Here is an 18,985-nt window from a genome sequence, read left to right on the forward strand (position 1 = left end):
TAAAGCCTTCAACAAACCATTGCCTTGGAAGGACAAATCTGATAACCCTTGAATCATTACTGGTGTGGTTAAATGAGCATTGTTCAATCCACAAAAAATGCAACTGTCTTTGATCTTACCCTTTGAAAACATGTATCACTCCAGAGGTCAACTCTGTTGTTTTGGAAACAGGCCATGTTGTTTTCAGAAAACAGTAATATAATTTCAGGTCTTGCTTTCAATAAGATAGAGAAATTATTCTTCAAAATTTTACTAATTTTGCACCCTTTGCACAGCAAGCACAATGAAGGGACACAAGCAAATATTCAATCACATCAGCATTCAAAAGCTCACAATAAATACACTTATCTGAAAACATCAAAAATAATTTATTTTATATATATATATATATATATATATATATATATATATATATATATATATATATATATATATATATACATATATATATATATATATAAAATTAATTTTTAACCATTTTCAGTGGGGAATGCAAGTGTTATAATGGGTTTGCCCATTTCTCTAAAGAGTGAATCTCTGGTTCCTAATAACTTACAACTACACAGTTAGAACTTCATACAGTATAAAGGAACAATGAACATTTATGAAATATGCACAGGCTCAAAACTTTGCTTAAGAAAAAAGCTGCACGCTTACACGTCACTGACTGTTGTGTAGACTTGTGTTTTCAACCCAACATGGCTCATTACAAGCAGTTTGGGTTGTACATACAGCTTGAGGTCATATCAAGGTACTGCATCTTGTTCAACACTGTTCAGTGTGGAAATTCACAAAACTGTTCAATCAACAGTTCTGTGAACCTTACTAAACCTTACTGATTGGAGATTGTCCAAACATTCTCCTATCGCCACAAAATAAATAAATAAAATAAAAAAGATTATGGACACAATTTTCTAACGCGTGATGAAAATTTGCTGACAATCTTCCAGTAGTAAAGGATGTGCAGAATGATGTGTAGCTTAAAGAGGGTAAATTGTTCCCAACAATTTGTTTTGCCTGTATGACTTGGTTTCCCGTGAACTAATGATGACGGACGAGGAAAATATGACTGTAACATCTTCTATTGTAATCAATAACAATTAGGATACTCTAAATTGAACATTATTTTCATGCATAGTTTTTAAATCAATTTTGAATCACTTATCAATCATTTGTGAAATCTCTTCCAGCATCTCTGAACGTCAATACCAACGCTAACTCCAAAAGAGACTGTTTGGTAAGTAGTGTCCCTGTGTTAAGGTGAATATAAATTGTAAATTGTAAATTGTAAATTGTAATTGAATATCCTCAAAACAAAAAGAGGCATTTCTTTTACAAGAAAGAAACAAAACAGAATTATTTTGTAGTATTTAACACTATAAAGGTCCTATTCTTTAGTGGTCATGAGATGACAGACGGTGTATTCAAATGAGATGAGTTTTTGATTTTCTGTGAATGAATTTTTTTTTTCTCTCCACAATTACATCTGCATCTACATCTGTGTTTTAATGGCTTGCCTCCATTGACACACACTGACATAGAGAAACTAAAACAAAGTCCATACATCAGTCCTATTTTGGCCCAGGCCATTCACACTCCGTGTTTACAGTGAAAACAGAGGTCTAAATTTACCCAGCATCAGTGAACAGGAAGCACACAATGAACAGCAGAGCTCTGGCCAGCATGTTTAGGTTGTCGACATACCCTGCCTCCTGCTACCGTAGCTAGCAGAGCATGAAGGAGCCATTGAGACATTCAGTGACATTTTAACAGCACAAAAATCACAAAGCAGTTGTCAAAATATCGCATTGTCAACATGCTTTTCATGTGACACTGGTTTTGGGTGCTGGATTAAGTAGTTACAATAGGCCTTTAGTGTGAGATGTCAACAGACACTTCCTGCTGTATAAGCATGTCATTACAACCTTATAGCAATAGAGTAGATTCCAAATGAAATATTGGCATGTTGATTTATTAATCATTCTATAACACGTACGTGCCTCTGAAGAAGTTTAATTGGTTCCAACACTAAATCCAAAAGGCTTTACTCTCCATAAGAAGAAGTCACATTGCTGTGTACCATTCAACTGTGTGATACCACAGTAGCCCTAATTGTGGGTGGCTAGAGAGGTAACATAATGTTATGTGTCTCTCTGTGACCCGCAGGCTTACGTTGAGCTGAACGAGCTGATGAAGGACCAGAACCAGCAGGCCTACTGGCAGGAGACAGGCCGATGGGTCGGCTATGAGGAGAACTATGACCCAGAGGCTGGGGGCTGGGGCCCCTCACACATTTCCTACCTCACATTCAAGAGCCTCATTCAGCTTCGCAAGACCATGAACACTGGTGAGCACTTCCACATTTACGAAGGCATGACAATGACACAGAATTGACATATTTACTGAACATTAACAGAGCGGGACAATCTTTGTACAAAAAGTGAAAAATCTCCTGACTCCTATGAAAAATGATACATGATGGTCTTTGGAAATTTGTTTTACGCTAAAAAAGAAAAGAAAAACAGGAGTATTGCCGCAGCTTTTAAATGTGATATTTCCATTGCATTCATTCCAAAAGCATTCTGACCTCGGTCAGGTAGATAATTCCAGAATAATGTAGGATGTGTGAGAGAATAAAAAATCGCTGCCCATTTTCACTCCTGATTCAAACAAGCTTCTTCTTCTTCTTCTTCTTCTTCTTCTTCTTCTTCTTCTTCTTCTTCCTCTTCTTTTTCTGTTCTGTGTCAGACTTCCTGTCTAAATCTATATTTGTCCTTATTTTTGGTTTCTCTGTTCTTTGCTTGGTTATGTTCAGGTGTTGTGCTGCTGGACAGAGAGGAGAGGACCCTCGACAATATAATTCAGAAGACTGTTGATGAGATGGTCAACAGGAAGGAGATACGTCCTGGTGACAAAGATGGAGTTCTCAAAGCACTGATGCAAAACCGCAGGTAATACACACACGCAGTTAAATACATTTGTACATCCTTTTCTAATTAATACTGGGAATTTTATTAGTGTTGCATTGTTGTTGCTGTGAGCAATTATTACATTCTCATATTTTAGAATTTTTGGACTTAGATTTCAGTTAATATTCGGTTAATATTCATTTCTCACTGCCTCATTCCACGTCACTTTTTGAAATGCATATAAAGTTTTAGGGCAGTTGATCTTACATGGCAGGTATTAAGTTTACAACATTTACTTTTCTGCAGAGTGGTTTGGTAAATCCCGTGATATATATTTATGTAATCACAATTATTGCTGCACTGCCTGACAAAAATGTCATCTGATACATTGATCTCTCCTCAGCCAAGACCTTGAGACACAGGCTTTGAACTCTGGTACAGAACTGCAGACTTTCTCTGTCACAGAGAGGGTGAGTAAATGATAGATCATTAATAACATCTATTTATGGTCACAGCTGCATGTGTTATGTGCACCTTTTGAACTGGTGTTTCCAGTGGCTTGTTAAGGGCCATCTTAGACAAAACATTTTACATACAACATGCAGTTATCATGAATGTGTCCTTTAACTTTCAAGCGTGCACCCACACACACACGCACAAAGTATTTCTACTATCTATACTCCCTACTGAGTTGTTTTATTTTCTCTCCAACAGAGAGATGCATCTGACAGTGTAGAGGCCTCTATGGTGCTTGTGGGTGAGTGCAAAATTAGATCTGAATAAATAGAGTCATTAAAAAAAAAGAGCATGTGTGGCTGTATTGTAACTAGTTTACTTTGAAGTCCGTGCACATTTCCAATGATATTCTCATAGCAGCTTTTGTATTATCTCAGAATTCACTATCTAATTAAACAAGTATTGCTAGTCAATGTAAAGTGCCTTTTAGAGGGAACATTGAAGTTGATGGTGTGTGTTTCGTAGGAGTGCTGGATTTCCTGGAGAAGCCGACTGTGGCATTTGTACGGCTGAAGGAGGCATCGGTGCTGGGGTCAGCTTTGGAGGCTCCAGTGCCCGTGCGTTTCGTCTTCATCCTTCTGGGACCCACCAAAAGTGACATGGACTATCATGAGATTGGCCGTGCTATGGCCTCCCTCATGGCTGACAGGGTGAGAGAGAACTCAGTGGAAGGAAGAGAGGAATTGAATATTAGCAGTATACCTCTGTTATAATCACAGATACTGTTACTCATTCTCTCTGCTTTTGGCATGTTTTTCTTTCCACTTAATATTGTGCTCATAACATGCTCACTCACTCAGACAAATGCTTTCTTTCACTCTCAGGTGTTTAACCAGGCAGCTTTCCAGGCTCAGAGTGAAGTAGAGTTGACAGATGCAGTAGCAGATTTTATGGACTGCAGCATTGTCATCCCACCCACTGAGATTCAAAATGAGTCCATGCTCACATCAATCATCGGCTTCCAAAAGAAACTACTGCAGGATAGACTCCGCCCAACCGACCCTAAGCTCCGCCTAGACGTGAAACCTCGCAGAGGTTAGGGCATATGAACAAATACAAGCCAAGATTCACACAAATATACATTTACATAGTAAAACTTAGTAAAGCAACCTAATACCTTCACGTGCATCAGGTGTCTTTGTCTAAATCTGAACAGCAGTAGCAAAAGCATTGAAATGACTGATGTTTGGAGGCCTGAAACACCAGAACACTCTAGAAGATTAGAAAACTTGACATCTACACAGTTTTATTTCAGCCAGTCAAATATGTTTTGTTTTATCTCTCTCAGTCTCCAAAGCTTCAGGCCCACCCCCAGAGGACCCTCTGGTTCGTACAGGTGTCCCGTTTGGAGGGATGATCAAAGACCTTAAAAGACGCTATAAGCACTATGTCAGTGACATCACAGATGCTATGAATGCTCAGGTACTCGCTGCAGTCATCTTCATCTACTTCGCTGCCCTCTCCCCTGCCATCACTTTTGGAGGCTTGCTCGGTGAGTATGTGAGTGTGTGTGTGTGTGTGTGTGTGTGTGTGTGTGTGTGTTTCTACATTACATAAGCAATTAGTAGCTGTCCTGCATGTAACCCTATTCATGTCAATACATGTGTTATATACAGACCATATACAGAGCATACACAGTTTTTTGGTGAGTAGCAGAACACACAGAGTGACTGTTTCCTCTCTTTCGCCTTCTCTTCCTCCTGCTGTAGCCGATAAGGTGGAAAACATGATGGGAGTATCTGAGCTGATGATCTCAACAGCAGTGCAGGGCATCATCTTCTGTTTCATCGCTGCCCAACCTGTGCTTGTCATTGGCTTCTCTGGGCCGCTGCTCGTGTTTGAAGAGGCGTTCTTCGCTGTAAGAAATACAATTCACCGTTCACCAGTGAATGTCACTATATGCCTGTAAAGCCTGAGTTCAAGTTCAAGTTTAATATTTATTTGCATAACGCTTTTTACAATCAAAATTGTCTCAAAGTAGCAGTGAGCAAGCCCAAGGCGACAGTGGCGAGAAAAAAACTCCCTAATGGAGCAAACATTCGAGTGTTATTTGTTAGCTGTGCGTGCCAGAATGCATTGGGCCTCATGGCACAGTCCTGGTCTACATGTTGAATATGTGTTCTCCTGTCGTTTCAGTTCTGTAAGTCCCAGGGCATTGAATACATTGTGGGTCGAGTGTGGGTCGGAGTGTGGCTGGTAGTGATTGTGGTGGTCATTGTGGCTGTGGAGGGTAGCTTCCTGGTCCGTTTCATCTCTCGCTTCACCCAAGAGATCTTCTCCATCCTCATCTCCCTCATCTTCATCTATGAGACCTTCGCTAAGCTTGGCAGGGTACCCACACCTCCATCACACCCTGTCACCATCTCTCTTTATTTTTTTCATTCCTCGTGTCTTTACTCTGTGCTTCCAATTTCACCCATTCCTTTGTTTTGACTGCATCTCTGTATTTTAAGATCATGCACATTGAGATTATCAGTGCAAGGTGAAGGTGTTTCTGCCACCTTCCTTTCATTTACTGGTCTCATTCAGCTACTCCATCTTACACTCTCTTATCTCCCATATACACTTTAAATAGTGCCAGCCACTACCACAGTTATTTTGAAGATACAATATGAAGTAAACAACAAACAGTGTATGAACAAACAGTGCTTATAATATCATTTTAGTAGTGATATCCATTAAAGTAAGAAATTGGTATATAAACAAATAACTGCAAAATCAATAAGTGTTTTCTTTACACAAATGAATAATACACATACTAATTTCAATTTAACCAATATATAGCAACACATGCATCATTGGGTAAACATACCCAACAATAGTATCTAACCAAAACTGCTTAAAGGAGGTACATCTACATCGGTCTAATAATTACTCACTTCTTATATAATTTGCGACAGATATTTAAGGCTCATCCCCTGAACCTGAACTACGAGCAACTGAACGAAACAGTGGAGGATCCATGGCACCCAGTCGTCAGTCATGTACACATCATAGATAACGCCACCGGAAATGCCACCCTGCAAACCAGCATTCGACACCGTGCATATCCCAACACTGCTCTGCTCTCCATGTGTCTAATGTTTGGTTGTTTCTCTATCGCCTACTTCCTGCGTATATTCAAGAATGGCACCTTCCTCCCCGGCAAGGTCAGCATGTGAATGTGTGCCCCATTAATATGACTACTGAGGAAGTCAGTGTCAAAGGAAATGTCTATTTGTTATGTTAGCAGTGGTATGAAATAAAATATCTATCTGAGCAGCCCAAATACAACGTATATGCAAAGTGGCAGCTCCGTTGCACAGTGGTGAATGGAAACACCATTATTTGGAAAGAAGAATTCAATATCTTGTCATTATGAGAAAGTTTATGTTATTTTTTCATTAGTGTCATTTACGAGATCATTTAAGAGTAGATATTTAAGCCTTCCTCATAAATTTTCAGGATTCAACATTGTACCTCGTGTTCGGTAACATGTATTGTGGCAAGCTTTGTTTATACAGACCGCAGTCTTGCCTGAAATGTAGGAAATTATATTATTTTTGGTATCTCTGACATTTAGTTTTAAATGCCAAAACAGTAATAGGATGATAAACGTGTGCATTGAAGAGCAACAAATGATTTCTATTGACTGAAATGACAGGTCAATTGAAAAACAACAAAAAGATGGTCAGTACTGTCTTCCGTTTCCCAGATTCGTCGTTTGATTGGTGATTTTGGCGTCCCCATTGCAATTTTCCTCATGATTGCTGTGGACATTAACATCGAAGACACTTACACTCAGGTGAGTGTCTATTGTGTCTTCATGTCACAAAATTACCTGGCAGCTTTATCTGTCAGTTCTAGTGGAGGATATGTATGGAGCAATTGACGCCATACTAATTGACGCCATACTAATGAAATTTATGTGACATCAGCGTGCAAATGACTTAATGACATTGCTGATCTCCCAGCATTTTGTCTGTTGTGCTGACATTTGATCTTTGTTATAGAAACTGGTGGTACCCAAAGGGTTGCAGGTGTCCAACCCTGCAATGCGTGGGTGGCTGATCAACCCCATGGGTGAACACAAACCTTTCCCTGTCTGGATGATGTTTGCCTGTGTCATTCCAGCCATGCTCGTTTTCATCCTCATCTTCCTTGAGTCTCAAATCACCACGTAAGTGATGTTCAGAAAACCCAACACACAGCTGGCCATACAAATCAGTCAATAATACTCACCCAGTTCATACACTGAGCACTCAAATTAAGCTGTCGTCAGCTAAGCAATGCATTCTAATTAACTGGCCTAATTTAAGTTAGATAGTACAGCAAATACGTCTGCCTCTCTCTTTTAACATTGCATGTCTTCCTGTTCCTCCTCTGCAGACTGATTGTGAGTAAGCCAGAGAGAAAGATGGTGAAGGGATCTGGGTTCCATCTGGATCTTCTCATTCTTGTGACCATGGGCGGATGCAGTGCTATATTTGGTGTCCCGTGGCTCAGCGCTGCAACAGTGCGTTCTGTAACCCATGCCAACGCCCTCACTGTTATGAGCAAGGGACCCAAGCCAGAGATAGAGAAGGTTCTAGAACAAAGGATCAGTGGAATTCTCGTAGCTTTGTTGGTCGGTAAGTCACCGTGCAGATGACCATGCTGACATACAGAATTAGAATGTGTGTACCAGCTATAAATCATCGTATCTCCACACTAGTTAAAATGAATTGTGAATTGAAATGAATTGTATCTCTTCACCTTCCTCACTTCATCTCCGTTCTCCTGTCTGTAACTCAAACTCATAACTTAATTAACTCTCTCTCTCTCTCTTTTCTCTCTCTCTCATCTCCAGGTTTGTCCATCCTTATGGAGCCCATCCTGAAGATGATTCCCATGACAGCTCTGTTTGGAATCTTCCTCTACATGGGAATTACGTCTCTAAATGGGATTCAGCTGTGGGATCGTATGCTGCTGCTCCTTGTTCCCAAAAAATACCATCCTAATGAACCTTATGCTACAATGGTGTGTTTCTTTTATTGACATGCAATTTCTAACCAAATATGCATCATTCACCCATCAGTTTTGTACATACACCACAACCTAAAACATAACAGCCTGCTCTGTTATGTTGCGTAGAAGGAAAATGTACCTTAATGGTTTCAAATCAACAACATATGTATCACCATGAGGACACTGTAGCCTGAGTCTAATAAGAATTTTGATATGGATTTTGTTGTCACTATTTTTGTGTACAAGAGAGCTTTTTTACTGATTCCTCAGTGAGAATAGTGTTCACAGTAACCAAATTACACTGGACTCTTATGGCCTCTTCAGGTGAAGACCAGCAGAATGCATCTGTACACTGCCATTCAGATTGTTTGTCTGATCGTCCTATGGATTGTGAAGTCCAGCCCGTTCTCACTTGCACTGCCGTTCATCCTCATCCTCACCATTCCACTGCGCATATTTATGACTGGGAGGTTCTTCACCGAACTGGAGATGAAATGCGTAAGTGACACATATGTCAGCACGGACAGGAATCAGCAGATGTAGAGGAGCTTTTGTTCCTGCTCCAGCTAACCCATGCAAAAATGAACCTGATGTCCTGAAAATGTGCTATTTGAACCTGGTCACTCTGATTACAGACCATGGCTATTTTAGCTATTTTAACTGGACAACCAGAGAAGTGATGTAAATAATCAGTTGGGAAAATGTGCAAGGGTAACAAGACTAAAAGATTGTGAATAAAAAATATTGCATGTGCTTAGACCGATAAAGAGATGCAACTTATAATGCTCATTACTCTTGTCAAAGAACACAATGAAATCCTGCTTAATTGTTTGACAATTCATTCTTCTACACTGTTTGTGTTGTAGTTGGATGCTGATGATGCTAAAGTGACATTTGAAGAGGAGCCTGGAGTGGATGTGTACTCTGAAACCCAGATGCCATTGTAGACACAACTCTAAGTCCATTCCAGACCCATTTCTACATTTTCATCAAAGTGTTTTCTTAGTTAAACATTGTGCTTTGTTTTACACATAATTATTCCATTCTAAGTATGAAATACTCAGGATGCTTTTTAGCAATTCATATTATCATTCATACAGAAGGTCTGTGCCACCAGCAGTCATACTTCAGTCTTATCAGGAGGAAAGGGGGTTAATTGTTTTTTTCTTAAATTGTTTGTAAGTATATTGCATTGATGTGTGTGAGGCATATGACAAGCTGAAGTCCCAAATAGTATTCTCTTTAAAGTATCTTATGTTACAAAGTAGAATTATTAAAATTTTATTGGTAGAGTCAGCTGTAAATACTTGCGCCTTTTATTTTCCAGTAGTCTACATTTAAAACAAAAAATTGTCATAGCACTCAGAAAACACAAAACACAATGTGCGTTGTATTTTGTTCACCATTAACCTGTTTAATATTTACTGTTTCCAGTCATTTTCTATGTCTCTTTTAATGCCTGGGTGAATGAGGCTAATATGTTGATTTACCTGTATAATTATGGGAAGCTTCTGTTGGTTTGAGAGTGAAATGCAGCTATCACACCCACAGCACAGAGAGGTACTTTTAAGAGGTACTACAGTGTATTTATCAGACAGCTGTGGTCTTATATCTGAAGCCTAGTTTTTAAAACCAGGTCAAAGTTATCGCAGTCAATATGTTCAACAGACCAAATTTAAATTGGAACACTGAACAAAGAAAAAGAGAGAGAGAGAGAGAGAGAGAGAGAGAGAGATTCAGATAAGCCAATTAATACACTTGGTAAGAAATCACATACTTCATTTACCTGCTATGATGCTTCCCTGAGCTCAGATCAGCAGATCAGCAACTGCTCACTCAGATCAATTTAGCAAATAACCAATAACTGTTGTGTTAAAAAAAATGGGGGGGGGGGGGGGGGGGGGGGGGGGGGGGGTTTCATTGAAGACATTGACTCCATGAACACATTCCTTGCAGTGTCACGCAAACCTCCCTTTCCCTTTCCCTTGAAATCTATGGATGTCTGTAACATAGTCTGAAACACCACCTAGCCCCACAGACACATTCACTTGTGCATTCAAAAACGTAGGTTTCATGAACCTGCTCTGCTTATGAGGGTGGTCAAACAGCCTAATAATATTAATAAAGAGGCCATTTCATACTCTAATGACGAGAGTTATGGATTTATTTTAATTCATTTTACCTTCATTTAGACGTAATGTGAATTAAATTCAGTAATTTCTATGAATTTTCTGTTTGAGCTGTTTGTCTAATTTTCAGTTTTGCTGATGCGTTATCTTTAATGAATTAAACCTCATATAATGCCTCATATAATAAAATTTCTTAACATACTGTTTCATTAATATTTTGACACCGTGTCTAGTTTCTCAGTTATTAGTGGTGTAGATTTCATTGAGCACCACGCACAATGCTCCTCCTTAATTGATGCCTCGAGCCCCGCAAAACGAATCGTCACTGTAGACTACTTCCTTGCGCGATCGATTAACGTGGTCTGGGACTGATGGAAAGAAAATGGAAGCCTACAGACATAGATATGTGCTTTGATCGTGGCAAATGAAACGTGTTTTTCATTTCATGTTTAGTAGTACTTCACGGAAAGTGTCTCAAGGAGTCTGCTGTTTGCATCGAGTTATTGATGGGACACAGTCGGGCGGATTTTTTATCATATTTTAATATCGATTTGATCTGATGAACAGACGCAGTCGGCGTAGTGGTAAGACCAAGAAAGCAAACAACGGCCCATTCCGCAGTCGGTAAGTGAGAGGAATGTCAATGGAATGAAATATTACAGTTCATGCGACGAGGAAAGAAAATATCTCATTGTGTAGTTTAAACGTTTCCCTGCATCTCTGAGTCATTGTGGTAATTAAAGAAAACGTAACCTGTGTAACAAATGTTGCCATTCTAACGTACCTCACATTTCACTATAGTAATGTTTAAGGGCAAAAGTTGCATTTTAGTGACTTCCACTGGACCTGTTTAGTGCTTAATACCGATAGTATTCACTCAAGCATTATATCCCAGGGGTAGACATGAAAGTGGATCCAGTGAATTGACTAAAATGATATTTAGCGAAAAGATTGCGAAAAGCTCGTTATAGTATTCGCTCCATAAGCACACCATCGAACCCACATATAAACTAAATACATAAATAAATATTGTACAGTGCTGGATTCCGAAATCAGCAAACGCCGTCTCCTCTCGTTATTGAATTCTTACCTTTAGAACACAAACCCATCACAATGAAATGTTTAAATGCGTATTGCTATCACTACCTCGAATTTTCAATAGAAAGTACCCGAATAATGGCGCCCCAGCTCTATTGAGAATAACATATGTTCTTTCTTTCTTTCTTTCTTTCTATCTTTCTTTCTCTCTCTCTCTCTCTCTCTCTCTCTCTCTCTCTCTCTCTCTCTCTCTCTCTCTCCTCTCTCTCCCTCTCTCTGGCTCCTTTGTTTGCCTTCTTGCTGCAGCTCTCAGTTACCCTATGCCTGCTGCACTACAGCATGTAGACAGCAGTGCCTCCTCCTCTAGTTTTTGCAAATGAAAATGGAGGAGATGTCTCTGTCCAGCATGGACAACAGTAAGATGGAGGTGAGTCTGTTTGCTTTCCCTGATTAAGGCTTTTTTCAAACATGAAAGAGGCCAGTTGAACTAACTGAGGTTGAAAGATTCAAGCTAAATGTTCTTACTACTTTTGAAAGGTTTGAACTGATGGATTTACACACTCCCTATTACTGGTACATCAGCATTTGACAGCATTTCCCCCATTTACATTTAAAAGGTAGTTCTGTGCCATTGTGTCAATGTCCTGATTAGATCCTGAAGAAAATCTCTGGCCACATGAGACTGATTTGTAAGGAGTCTCTGCAGGACACAGGACACTCCTTGTATCCAAAACAAAGCCTTTCTGCCTGAAAGAAGAAAAGCGATCACACATGTCATGGCCATATAAGTCATGGCCAGATCCAAAATATTTGCCTGTTTACTCATTTTGCTTAAAATAACTGTCTTGTGTTCCATATTGAAGATGACAGTCAAACGTGAATGATTGTGTTCCTACCTTTTAGGGAATTGCACAGGAGATCCTGTCAGACTTGGTGGAAGACGCATGTTTAGGTCTGTGTTTTGAGGTACACAGGGCTGTCAAGCAGGGCTACTTCTTCCTCGATGACACAGACCAGGAGAGTATGAAGGACTTTGGTGAGGACCAACACTGCTTGACTGTAGTGGAATATGTATGTAGTTAATACAGAAATCAGATGCTGTCTTTTCCTCTCTGTGCACTTCCGCAACACTGTATTTCTATTTCTGTGTTCAGTATTTAAAAGCTTTCATCTGTATGTCAATCTCAAGCCAGAAGCCCAGTGGCAAACCCACTGATGAAAAGAATCTTGAAATCCCTTTAAAGTGTTTTACGACATCTGTCCTCTTTGGACATATTCGGCCGCTGTTTAACTGACTCCTTTAAAGGGAGGCGCTGCTTTGTGCGCTCGTGGAATTTTCACCCTATCGTTCATCGGTCGTTCATCACAACCACCACTATATGTCCTGTCCTAGAAATTGTGGACCAACCGGGGGTGGATATATTTGGGCAAGTCTACAACCAGTGGAAAAACAAAGAGTGCGTATGTCCAAACTGTAGCCGGAGCATTGCCGCGTCTCGCTTCGCTCCTCACCTGGAGAAGTGCCTGGGAATGGGCAGGAACAGCAGCCGCATCGCCAACCGCAGGTGAGACCGTCTCGGCACAGGGGATTTAAGACGGGAATTCCGCTGGTTATTTGTGCATCAGGGGAACTCTTGTTATCACATCATGTTGAAAAGTATTTGTTGAGAAACCAAAAACGTTAGCAGTACACGCGATCATATGCTCGAAAAGTGTTGTACAATAACAGGTGAGTTGACACCAGCACAATGTATAGTTATTACCTCAATCAGTTGAAGTGATGTATTTTCAGTCTGATCATGAATGTACCTATGTTCTGAACTTGCTCTCATCGTCTAAAGAGGTACCATCAAATAGCACCACCCTCACAATCGTTTTGCCCTCCCTGCAGAATAGCCAGTGGAAACAACACAAACAAATCTGAGAGTGACCAGGAGGACAATGACGACGTCAATGACAATGACTGGTCCTATGGGGCAGAAAAGAAAGGTATGAAAACACTGCATTCATTTTATTAAGTTTTATTTTTCTTACCGCTACACAGGAAAAATGCTTAGAGATCTGATAAGGGGGTTTGGTTCTAAATGTGGTTACTTATTGACTCTTGTCTGCAAATGTGGATTAAATATGACACACAGGTGAATATGACAAACAGCTCATGATTTTCATGTCTTATGGTGTCATTGCTCTTTTTTTTTCAGCCAAGAAGAGAAAGTCAGATAAGGTATTTTTACATTCTTTGAAACAACCTATACAGTTGGTAAGTTTGCTTTGTTGTTATTGCATAGTTGTCCCTTACTCCCAGTTTGGCTGTAGCTCTTGTCTAAACCGTCTGAACACTAAGATTTTTACAATTGGCCTTGCCTCATTTTGTTTGTTTGTTTGTTGGGGTGTTTGTTTGTTTGTTTGTTTTTTGATGTTCAGCTCATCAAAAAAAAAAAACATTCTGATCCATAAGATTTAAAGTAACTGAATCCGTTTGTTTTCCATAATCCCCTTCATTAAACTTTGACTGTCTTTAGGGATTAGTTTGACTCCTAAAAGGGGTCAGCTTTGCACACTTCCTCCTCTTTGAAAGCTCTCTGTCCTACCTGATCTTTTTTTTTTTTTGTTTACCACACAACCCAGGTCCAGGCTATTGTTTAAAGTTTTCCACTTTTTCCCACAGAACCCAAATTCACCAAGAAGATCCAAATCATTAAAACATAAAAATGGTGAGTTTGTGTGCTTTATTAACTTAAGGCCTAATATAGTGAGGTCTTACACAGCGTACACATAACAGCTATTAAGTAATTGAATTGAAGTAACTTAATGATCTAAAAATAGCATTTGTTGTCTGTTTTGGATCAGCACAGAAAATTTATTGTGAAGGAAAAGGTTTGTTAGTCATTATATATATATACTGTATATTTCAGCTTTGTTGGGTCCCAAACGACGTGTAGAGAACCAGGAGAGTCCATGTGTGTTGCTAAGAGACGAGGCGTTTCCACAGTAACAGGAGAACTGGGTGCTTCAGTCACTACCCACATCCCACTCTGATAACCTTAAGCAATGAATAGACCTGAGGGTTGATCAGAGAAAGGACATTGATTCTGTCATTCAGTTTACACAAGTGTTCTTTTTTTATTAATTCTTTTTGAATGTGTTCTCTTTTTTTTCCTTCTGAAATATTTGCACAATTAATCCATGATTTATTGATCATCTTATGTGTCTTGATATGTAGCTTCATAGGCTAGCCTCTTTAAAAACCCACGCGACAAGGCTAGAGGAAAGCGCACAATGAAAGTTCTCAGGGAGGAGAAAGAAGAATCATGATTTACACTGCTAGGCACAAATGGCCAAGTACAAAGTATTAGACACTGGGATAACTCGTCCCTCGCGTCATCCCTCCCGCCTTTTTTTTTTTTTTTTTTCCTCTTTCTTTGGAATATGCATTTTTTCTTTCTCTCTAAACTGAGAGGTCGCTGTCTTCACCCTAAATGGTAACCAGACTGATATACCATAAAAGCCAACAATGCAATATCAGAGTCAGTGCCCAGCCTAGTGTTCTGTCACATTAGCCATGTCAGATACTCAGTCCTCTTTGCTAAAGCATGTCTACACGTACATGTTTTCAGTGGAAGGAGTCCCTGGAATAAGGACACGTGCTCTGCTTTACTGATGTGATGTTATAGTCCTCATAAAGACAAAATACATACTCTTTTGATGACCTGTATTTGCAGACGTTAAGTGACCGCTGTTAGAGAGTGGATATGTTCACTTGGTAAGAATGAGTCCATTGTTGGGTTTATCGTCTTTTGTTTCGTTTCTGTATGTTAGATGTTTACATTGTAAGGAGTTACGTGTCCCTTCACTGCGTCGTAACTGTGTATATATTTGAATAGGTGAAAGTGCTGCTATCCTGGCCATGAACTCTCTGTTCATGGGCATGTAACACATGCAATAAAGCATCAGTACTCACTGTGTTCGGCACGTTATTTTTCACGGTCAGGCACACTACGGAATCCCCCGGTGCTATTCTTCATCTCACAATCTGTGGCGTCATCCACGTGTAACAGTTTTTGGGTTTTTTTTTTACATAAATAGAACGTGCATTTCATCAGTATTGAGACCAGCACAAAGGGTATGGTTCCATACATCAATAATGTATCGTGTTGATTTAATGAATCCTGTTTAGCTCATATTTCAAGTTTGCTCTCCAATCATTTAGTTCTAATTCATTGTACATAAGGAACAAATTAGACCAAGAGGGTCCCTAGAAATTAAAACTGCAAAACCGTGAGTTTCTTTTCACAGTCAAGCACAAATGTTATATCTTCTACAATTATTCTGTAATGCATATGAGACGGAGACATTTTTACATAAGGATCTGATTGTAAGTTTCATTCCTTAAAATGTATGTTGAGAAAAATGAAGGGTAGTATTGCTTTCTGCGGAATTGAAGTTTATTGTACATGACAGCAAAATGAATCATAGGCAGGTCACCTGAATAGAAGCCTCCAGAAAATGCCTCAACCAGTTCATACTATGGCCCTGTACCTCAGTCATATACATAATCACCATTTCCTATTTTCATAAATTATCCATGTGCAGGCTTATTTTCTCCTGAGTCTGTATCCATGAATCACATGTAAAGGTCCGTGGTGTAGCCTGAAGAAAATATCAAAAACCATAAATCCATCAGGTACATTTTGTGTGCAGGCATGCATACTGTAAGATCATGTGCCAAACAGTCTGAAACCTTCTCCAAGATCACACAACAGGTCCAGCTCACATCCTTGTTTTCCTATGCACACATGTCTACAATTTGTTAGTTCAATGTCATCATCTCTCACCTACCATACATGCCAAAGACCAAGAAACTGAAAAATATAGTAACTCCCATCAGCGAGATTGTTGCAGGCACGGTAAATAACTGACGGTAGGTGATACAACAATACCACGCAACAGCTAAGGCCACCACAAATAAAGGCACCACCACACTGCCCATGTTCAGAGCTGCATCTGTCCCGGGCTCTCTGGCATCTCTGGTGTCAGTCCTTGATCCCGACTGCCCACCATTTTCGCCATGCGGCCCAAGGGATCCATCATCTGCCCTCAGCTCCATATCTGTTCTGCTCCGCTCCTCTGGAGGGGGCGGGGAAATGTGGCAATGAATGACACTGCTGTGCGTGATGTTGAGAGACATGAAGGTCTGGGAGGGGTCCTGAAGGAGCCGACCCTTATAGAACAGCTTGGTCTGTCGTTCTTGTCCTGAAAAGTGCTTACTACGAGAGAGAGGAATAACACAAACTGTGATATTCTTGTCAAACAATCTAAGCACGATTATTTTTTACAAATTTCCACTGCACAAAAAAGAAACAACCGATGAACAGAATTACATGTAATTTGACATAACAATGAACCACAAAGGTGACTTAAGGCAATATGGTATATCTGCTAACTCTGCTACTGAAACCATAACACTTCATTGAAGTGATCTTGAGCTTATAACAAGCTTACCTCTTCAGAAGTCCAACGGTATCCTCTGGTTTGACTGTAGCCAGCTCCTCTGTATCATTAATAAACTTTAGGCGAATGGTTATGCTTGAACTGGGAGGTTCAGTCACTTCCCCTGATGGTGTTTCTTTCTCCCTTTTCTGTCGTCTTTCAGTTTGCAGGCATGACTGGGACATACTGGTATGTGCCAGTATGGCAGTTTGCTTATGCACGCCCTGAATAATCAAGTGCTGATCGTTATTGGCTACTGCACCTCCTGCATCTTCCAGGACATCACTCTCTATAGCTTCCCAGGTCGACATCAGGTCCTCCTCCTCTGGTTTGTTGTCTTGGGAATTGGAGGTTGGCTGAGATTCAGCTGGGTCTGTGTTGGTGGGTCCCATCGCATATGAATTACTACTGCCAAGGTTAACAAGAGACACATGGGGACTACCTGGTGGTATGCTGGCCAGGAGTTGATCTCCATTGTCAGCCACATGAGTGGACAGCCAGGCAAGGATCATCGCAAGTAACAGTAGTGTGACAGTCCCAAAAAGTGTCACCTCCTCTCCTATGCCGTTATCCAGCATGGCCAAGGCTGTCAATGCCATTATGACACAGAGCTCGTATCTGTCAGAAAGCTGTGAAAGAAATACAGAAGAACAGAGATGCTTATACAGAAGGCAACAGAAAAATCAATCGTGAGTGTTTGACATTAAATAACAGCATTGAGCTATTCCAGAAATAAAGACATAAACGTGCTTCAAATAATATTTGGTAAGTGCTAAATAATATAAGAGAATGCACACGAGAAACGTTAATAACTGTTTAATAAGGCCATAAAGCACGTGATGGTAATGACATGACTTTGGATTGTTAAAGAGGTGACAAGGTATGCTGTCCTTCCGTAAAACATTACATAACCACATCTGGTGAAATAAATTTACTCGCAATGACCAAGAATGTAGTGCACTGACATGACTGAAAATATACATTTAATGTATTTACATTCAGATTTAGACAGAATTCTGATTAAACGTGATATATAGGGTGCAATACGCCAATTTAAGTTTTAAGCCTCACAAACTATGTAAGCACAAACTGATTTCTGTCGACAAATTGCAGAAATGCAAATCGTTGTGAATCTGCTCCGCTAATGTTCTTAAATACTTGTTCTAAAATGTAATACAGCTTTCAGAAAAAAAATCTTTACAACCAGTTTATTGAAATACCATCGTTTTAACTGTAAGGATAAAAAGATATACCCCTTCCGAAACATTTTCTGACAAGCTTTACTTATCGTCGCTTCGTGACATTCACTTACTATGAAAACGAGGGTCCATCTGGAAAATGTCAAACTGAATTACACTCAAGATGAAAATTAATCACCTTGTTGCGTGTATTTATGCCATTTCCGTCTTGCGATTTTCGCTGAATTTGGCGGCCAGCGGTAAAGGATTGGATATCACAACTCGTTACCTACAAACACACTGATGTCTACGTCAGCGTTCATACCACGTCACATGAGCTGGGTGCAAAAAATAAAGTTTTTGAACGCTGTACGTTGTTGGCAAGAGTAAAGCCTCAATACAGCAAAAAAGAACTTTTACCCGTTTGCGTGTATATTCTATCCGATTCTCTTAGTCTGTATGATCAGAGACTTGAGGTATATTCTTCGCGAAAAAGTTATATCCCCCTTGGACAATGTTTTTGTTCTGTTATATATATCTCATAAAGTGTGTTATTAGTCCCAGTTAAATAAAGGGGATTTCAGAGAATCGCATCTGGCAACACAGTGGGAGGAGTCAATTGAAGCCACGCACAATCAGTTCGCTATCTTTAGACATTGGTCAAGCTCTTAAAATGTGTTAGCGAGCCAACCATTAAGAAACATGAAGGGGGGAATTCAGAGTTAACGCTTCATGGGTG

The 18,985-nt window shown here is 39.8% G+C and overlaps 3 protein-coding genes across 3 annotated transcripts; 2 read left to right on the top strand and 1 right to left on the bottom strand.

Moving 5' to 3' along the window:
- The first annotated feature begins 1,201 nt into the window (after positions 1 to 1,201).
- slc4a1b (solute carrier family 4 member 1b (Diego blood group)) lies at positions 1,202 to 9,358 on the top strand. Its single transcript, XM_030773603.1, has 17 exons — positions 1,202 to 1,237; positions 2,167 to 2,347; positions 2,816 to 2,951; positions 3,313 to 3,379; positions 3,624 to 3,666; positions 3,891 to 4,075; positions 4,250 to 4,460; positions 4,714 to 4,917; positions 5,135 to 5,283; positions 5,562 to 5,756; positions 6,326 to 6,574; positions 7,120 to 7,209; positions 7,418 to 7,584; positions 7,794 to 8,035; positions 8,254 to 8,423; positions 8,736 to 8,909; positions 9,278 to 9,358. The coding sequence occupies exons 2-17, from the start codon at positions 2,191 to 2,193 to the stop codon at positions 9,356 to 9,358; spliced, it is 2,520 nt and encodes an 839-aa protein (XP_030629463.1). The 5' UTR covers positions 1,202 to 1,237; positions 2,167 to 2,190.
- Positions 9,359 to 11,954: 2,596 nt separating this feature from the next.
- Positions 11,955 to 14,573, top strand: atxn7l3b (ataxin 7 like 3b). Its single transcript, XM_030776053.1, has 7 exons — positions 11,955 to 12,005; positions 12,482 to 12,614; positions 12,972 to 13,143; positions 13,470 to 13,567; positions 13,780 to 13,802; positions 14,247 to 14,292; positions 14,494 to 14,573. The coding sequence occupies exons 1-7, from the start codon at positions 11,955 to 11,957 to the stop codon at positions 14,571 to 14,573; spliced, it is 603 nt and encodes a 200-aa protein (XP_030631913.1).
- A 1,432-nt stretch (positions 14,574 to 16,005) lies between these two features.
- On the bottom strand, positions 16,006 to 18,532 carry LOC115811779 (transmembrane and ubiquitin-like domain-containing protein 2). Its single transcript, XM_030774133.1, has 3 exons — positions 18,446 to 18,532; positions 17,081 to 17,697; positions 16,006 to 16,845 (listed from the first exon to the last, which is right to left on the bottom strand). Exons 2-3 carry the CDS (start codon positions 17,665 to 17,667, stop codon positions 16,410 to 16,412), a joined length of 1,023 nt encoding a protein of 340 aa, XP_030629993.1. The 5' UTR covers positions 17,668 to 17,697; positions 18,446 to 18,532; the 3' UTR covers positions 16,006 to 16,409.
- Between the last annotated feature and the right edge of the window lie 453 nt (positions 18,533 to 18,985).

This window comes from Chanos chanos, chromosome 5 (genome assembly GCF_902362185.1).
Source record: "Chanos chanos chromosome 5, fChaCha1.1, whole genome shotgun sequence".
Lineage (NCBI taxonomy): Eukaryota > Metazoa > Chordata > Actinopteri > Gonorynchiformes > Chanidae > Chanos > Chanos chanos.

Bases quoted from the DNA above. Each gene is read 5' to 3' on its own strand.
- atxn7l3b (XM_030776053.1), top strand. From the start codon at position 11,955: ATGAAAATGGAGGAGATGTCTCTGTCCAGCATGGACAACAGTAAGATG. The intron at 12,615-12,971 runs GTGAGGACCAAC...GTCCTGTCCTAG, and splicing joins GGAGAGTATGAAGGACTTTG to AAATTGTGGACCAACCGGGG. The intron at 13,568-13,779 runs GTATGAAAACAC...TTTTTTTTTCAG, and splicing joins CTATGGGGCAGAAAAGAAAG to CCAAGAAGAGAAAGTCAGAT.
- LOC115811779 (XM_030774133.1), bottom strand. From the start codon at position 17,667: ATGGCATTGACAGCCTTGGCCATGCTGGATAACGGCATAGGAGAGGAG. The intron at 16,846-17,080 runs GTAAGCTTGTTA...TCTCTCTCGTAG, and splicing joins ACCGTTGGACTTCTGAAGAG to TAAGCACTTTTCAGGACAAG.
- slc4a1b (XM_030773603.1), top strand. From the start codon at position 2,191: ATGAAGGACCAGAACCAGCAGGCCTACTGGCAGGAGACAGGCCGATGG. The intron at 4,918-5,134 runs GTGAGTATGTGA...CTCCTGCTGTAG, and splicing joins CACTTTTGGAGGCTTGCTCG to CCGATAAGGTGGAAAACATG. The intron at 8,424-8,735 runs GTGTGTTTCTTT...TGGCCTCTTCAG, and splicing joins ATGAACCTTATGCTACAATG to GTGAAGACCAGCAGAATGCA.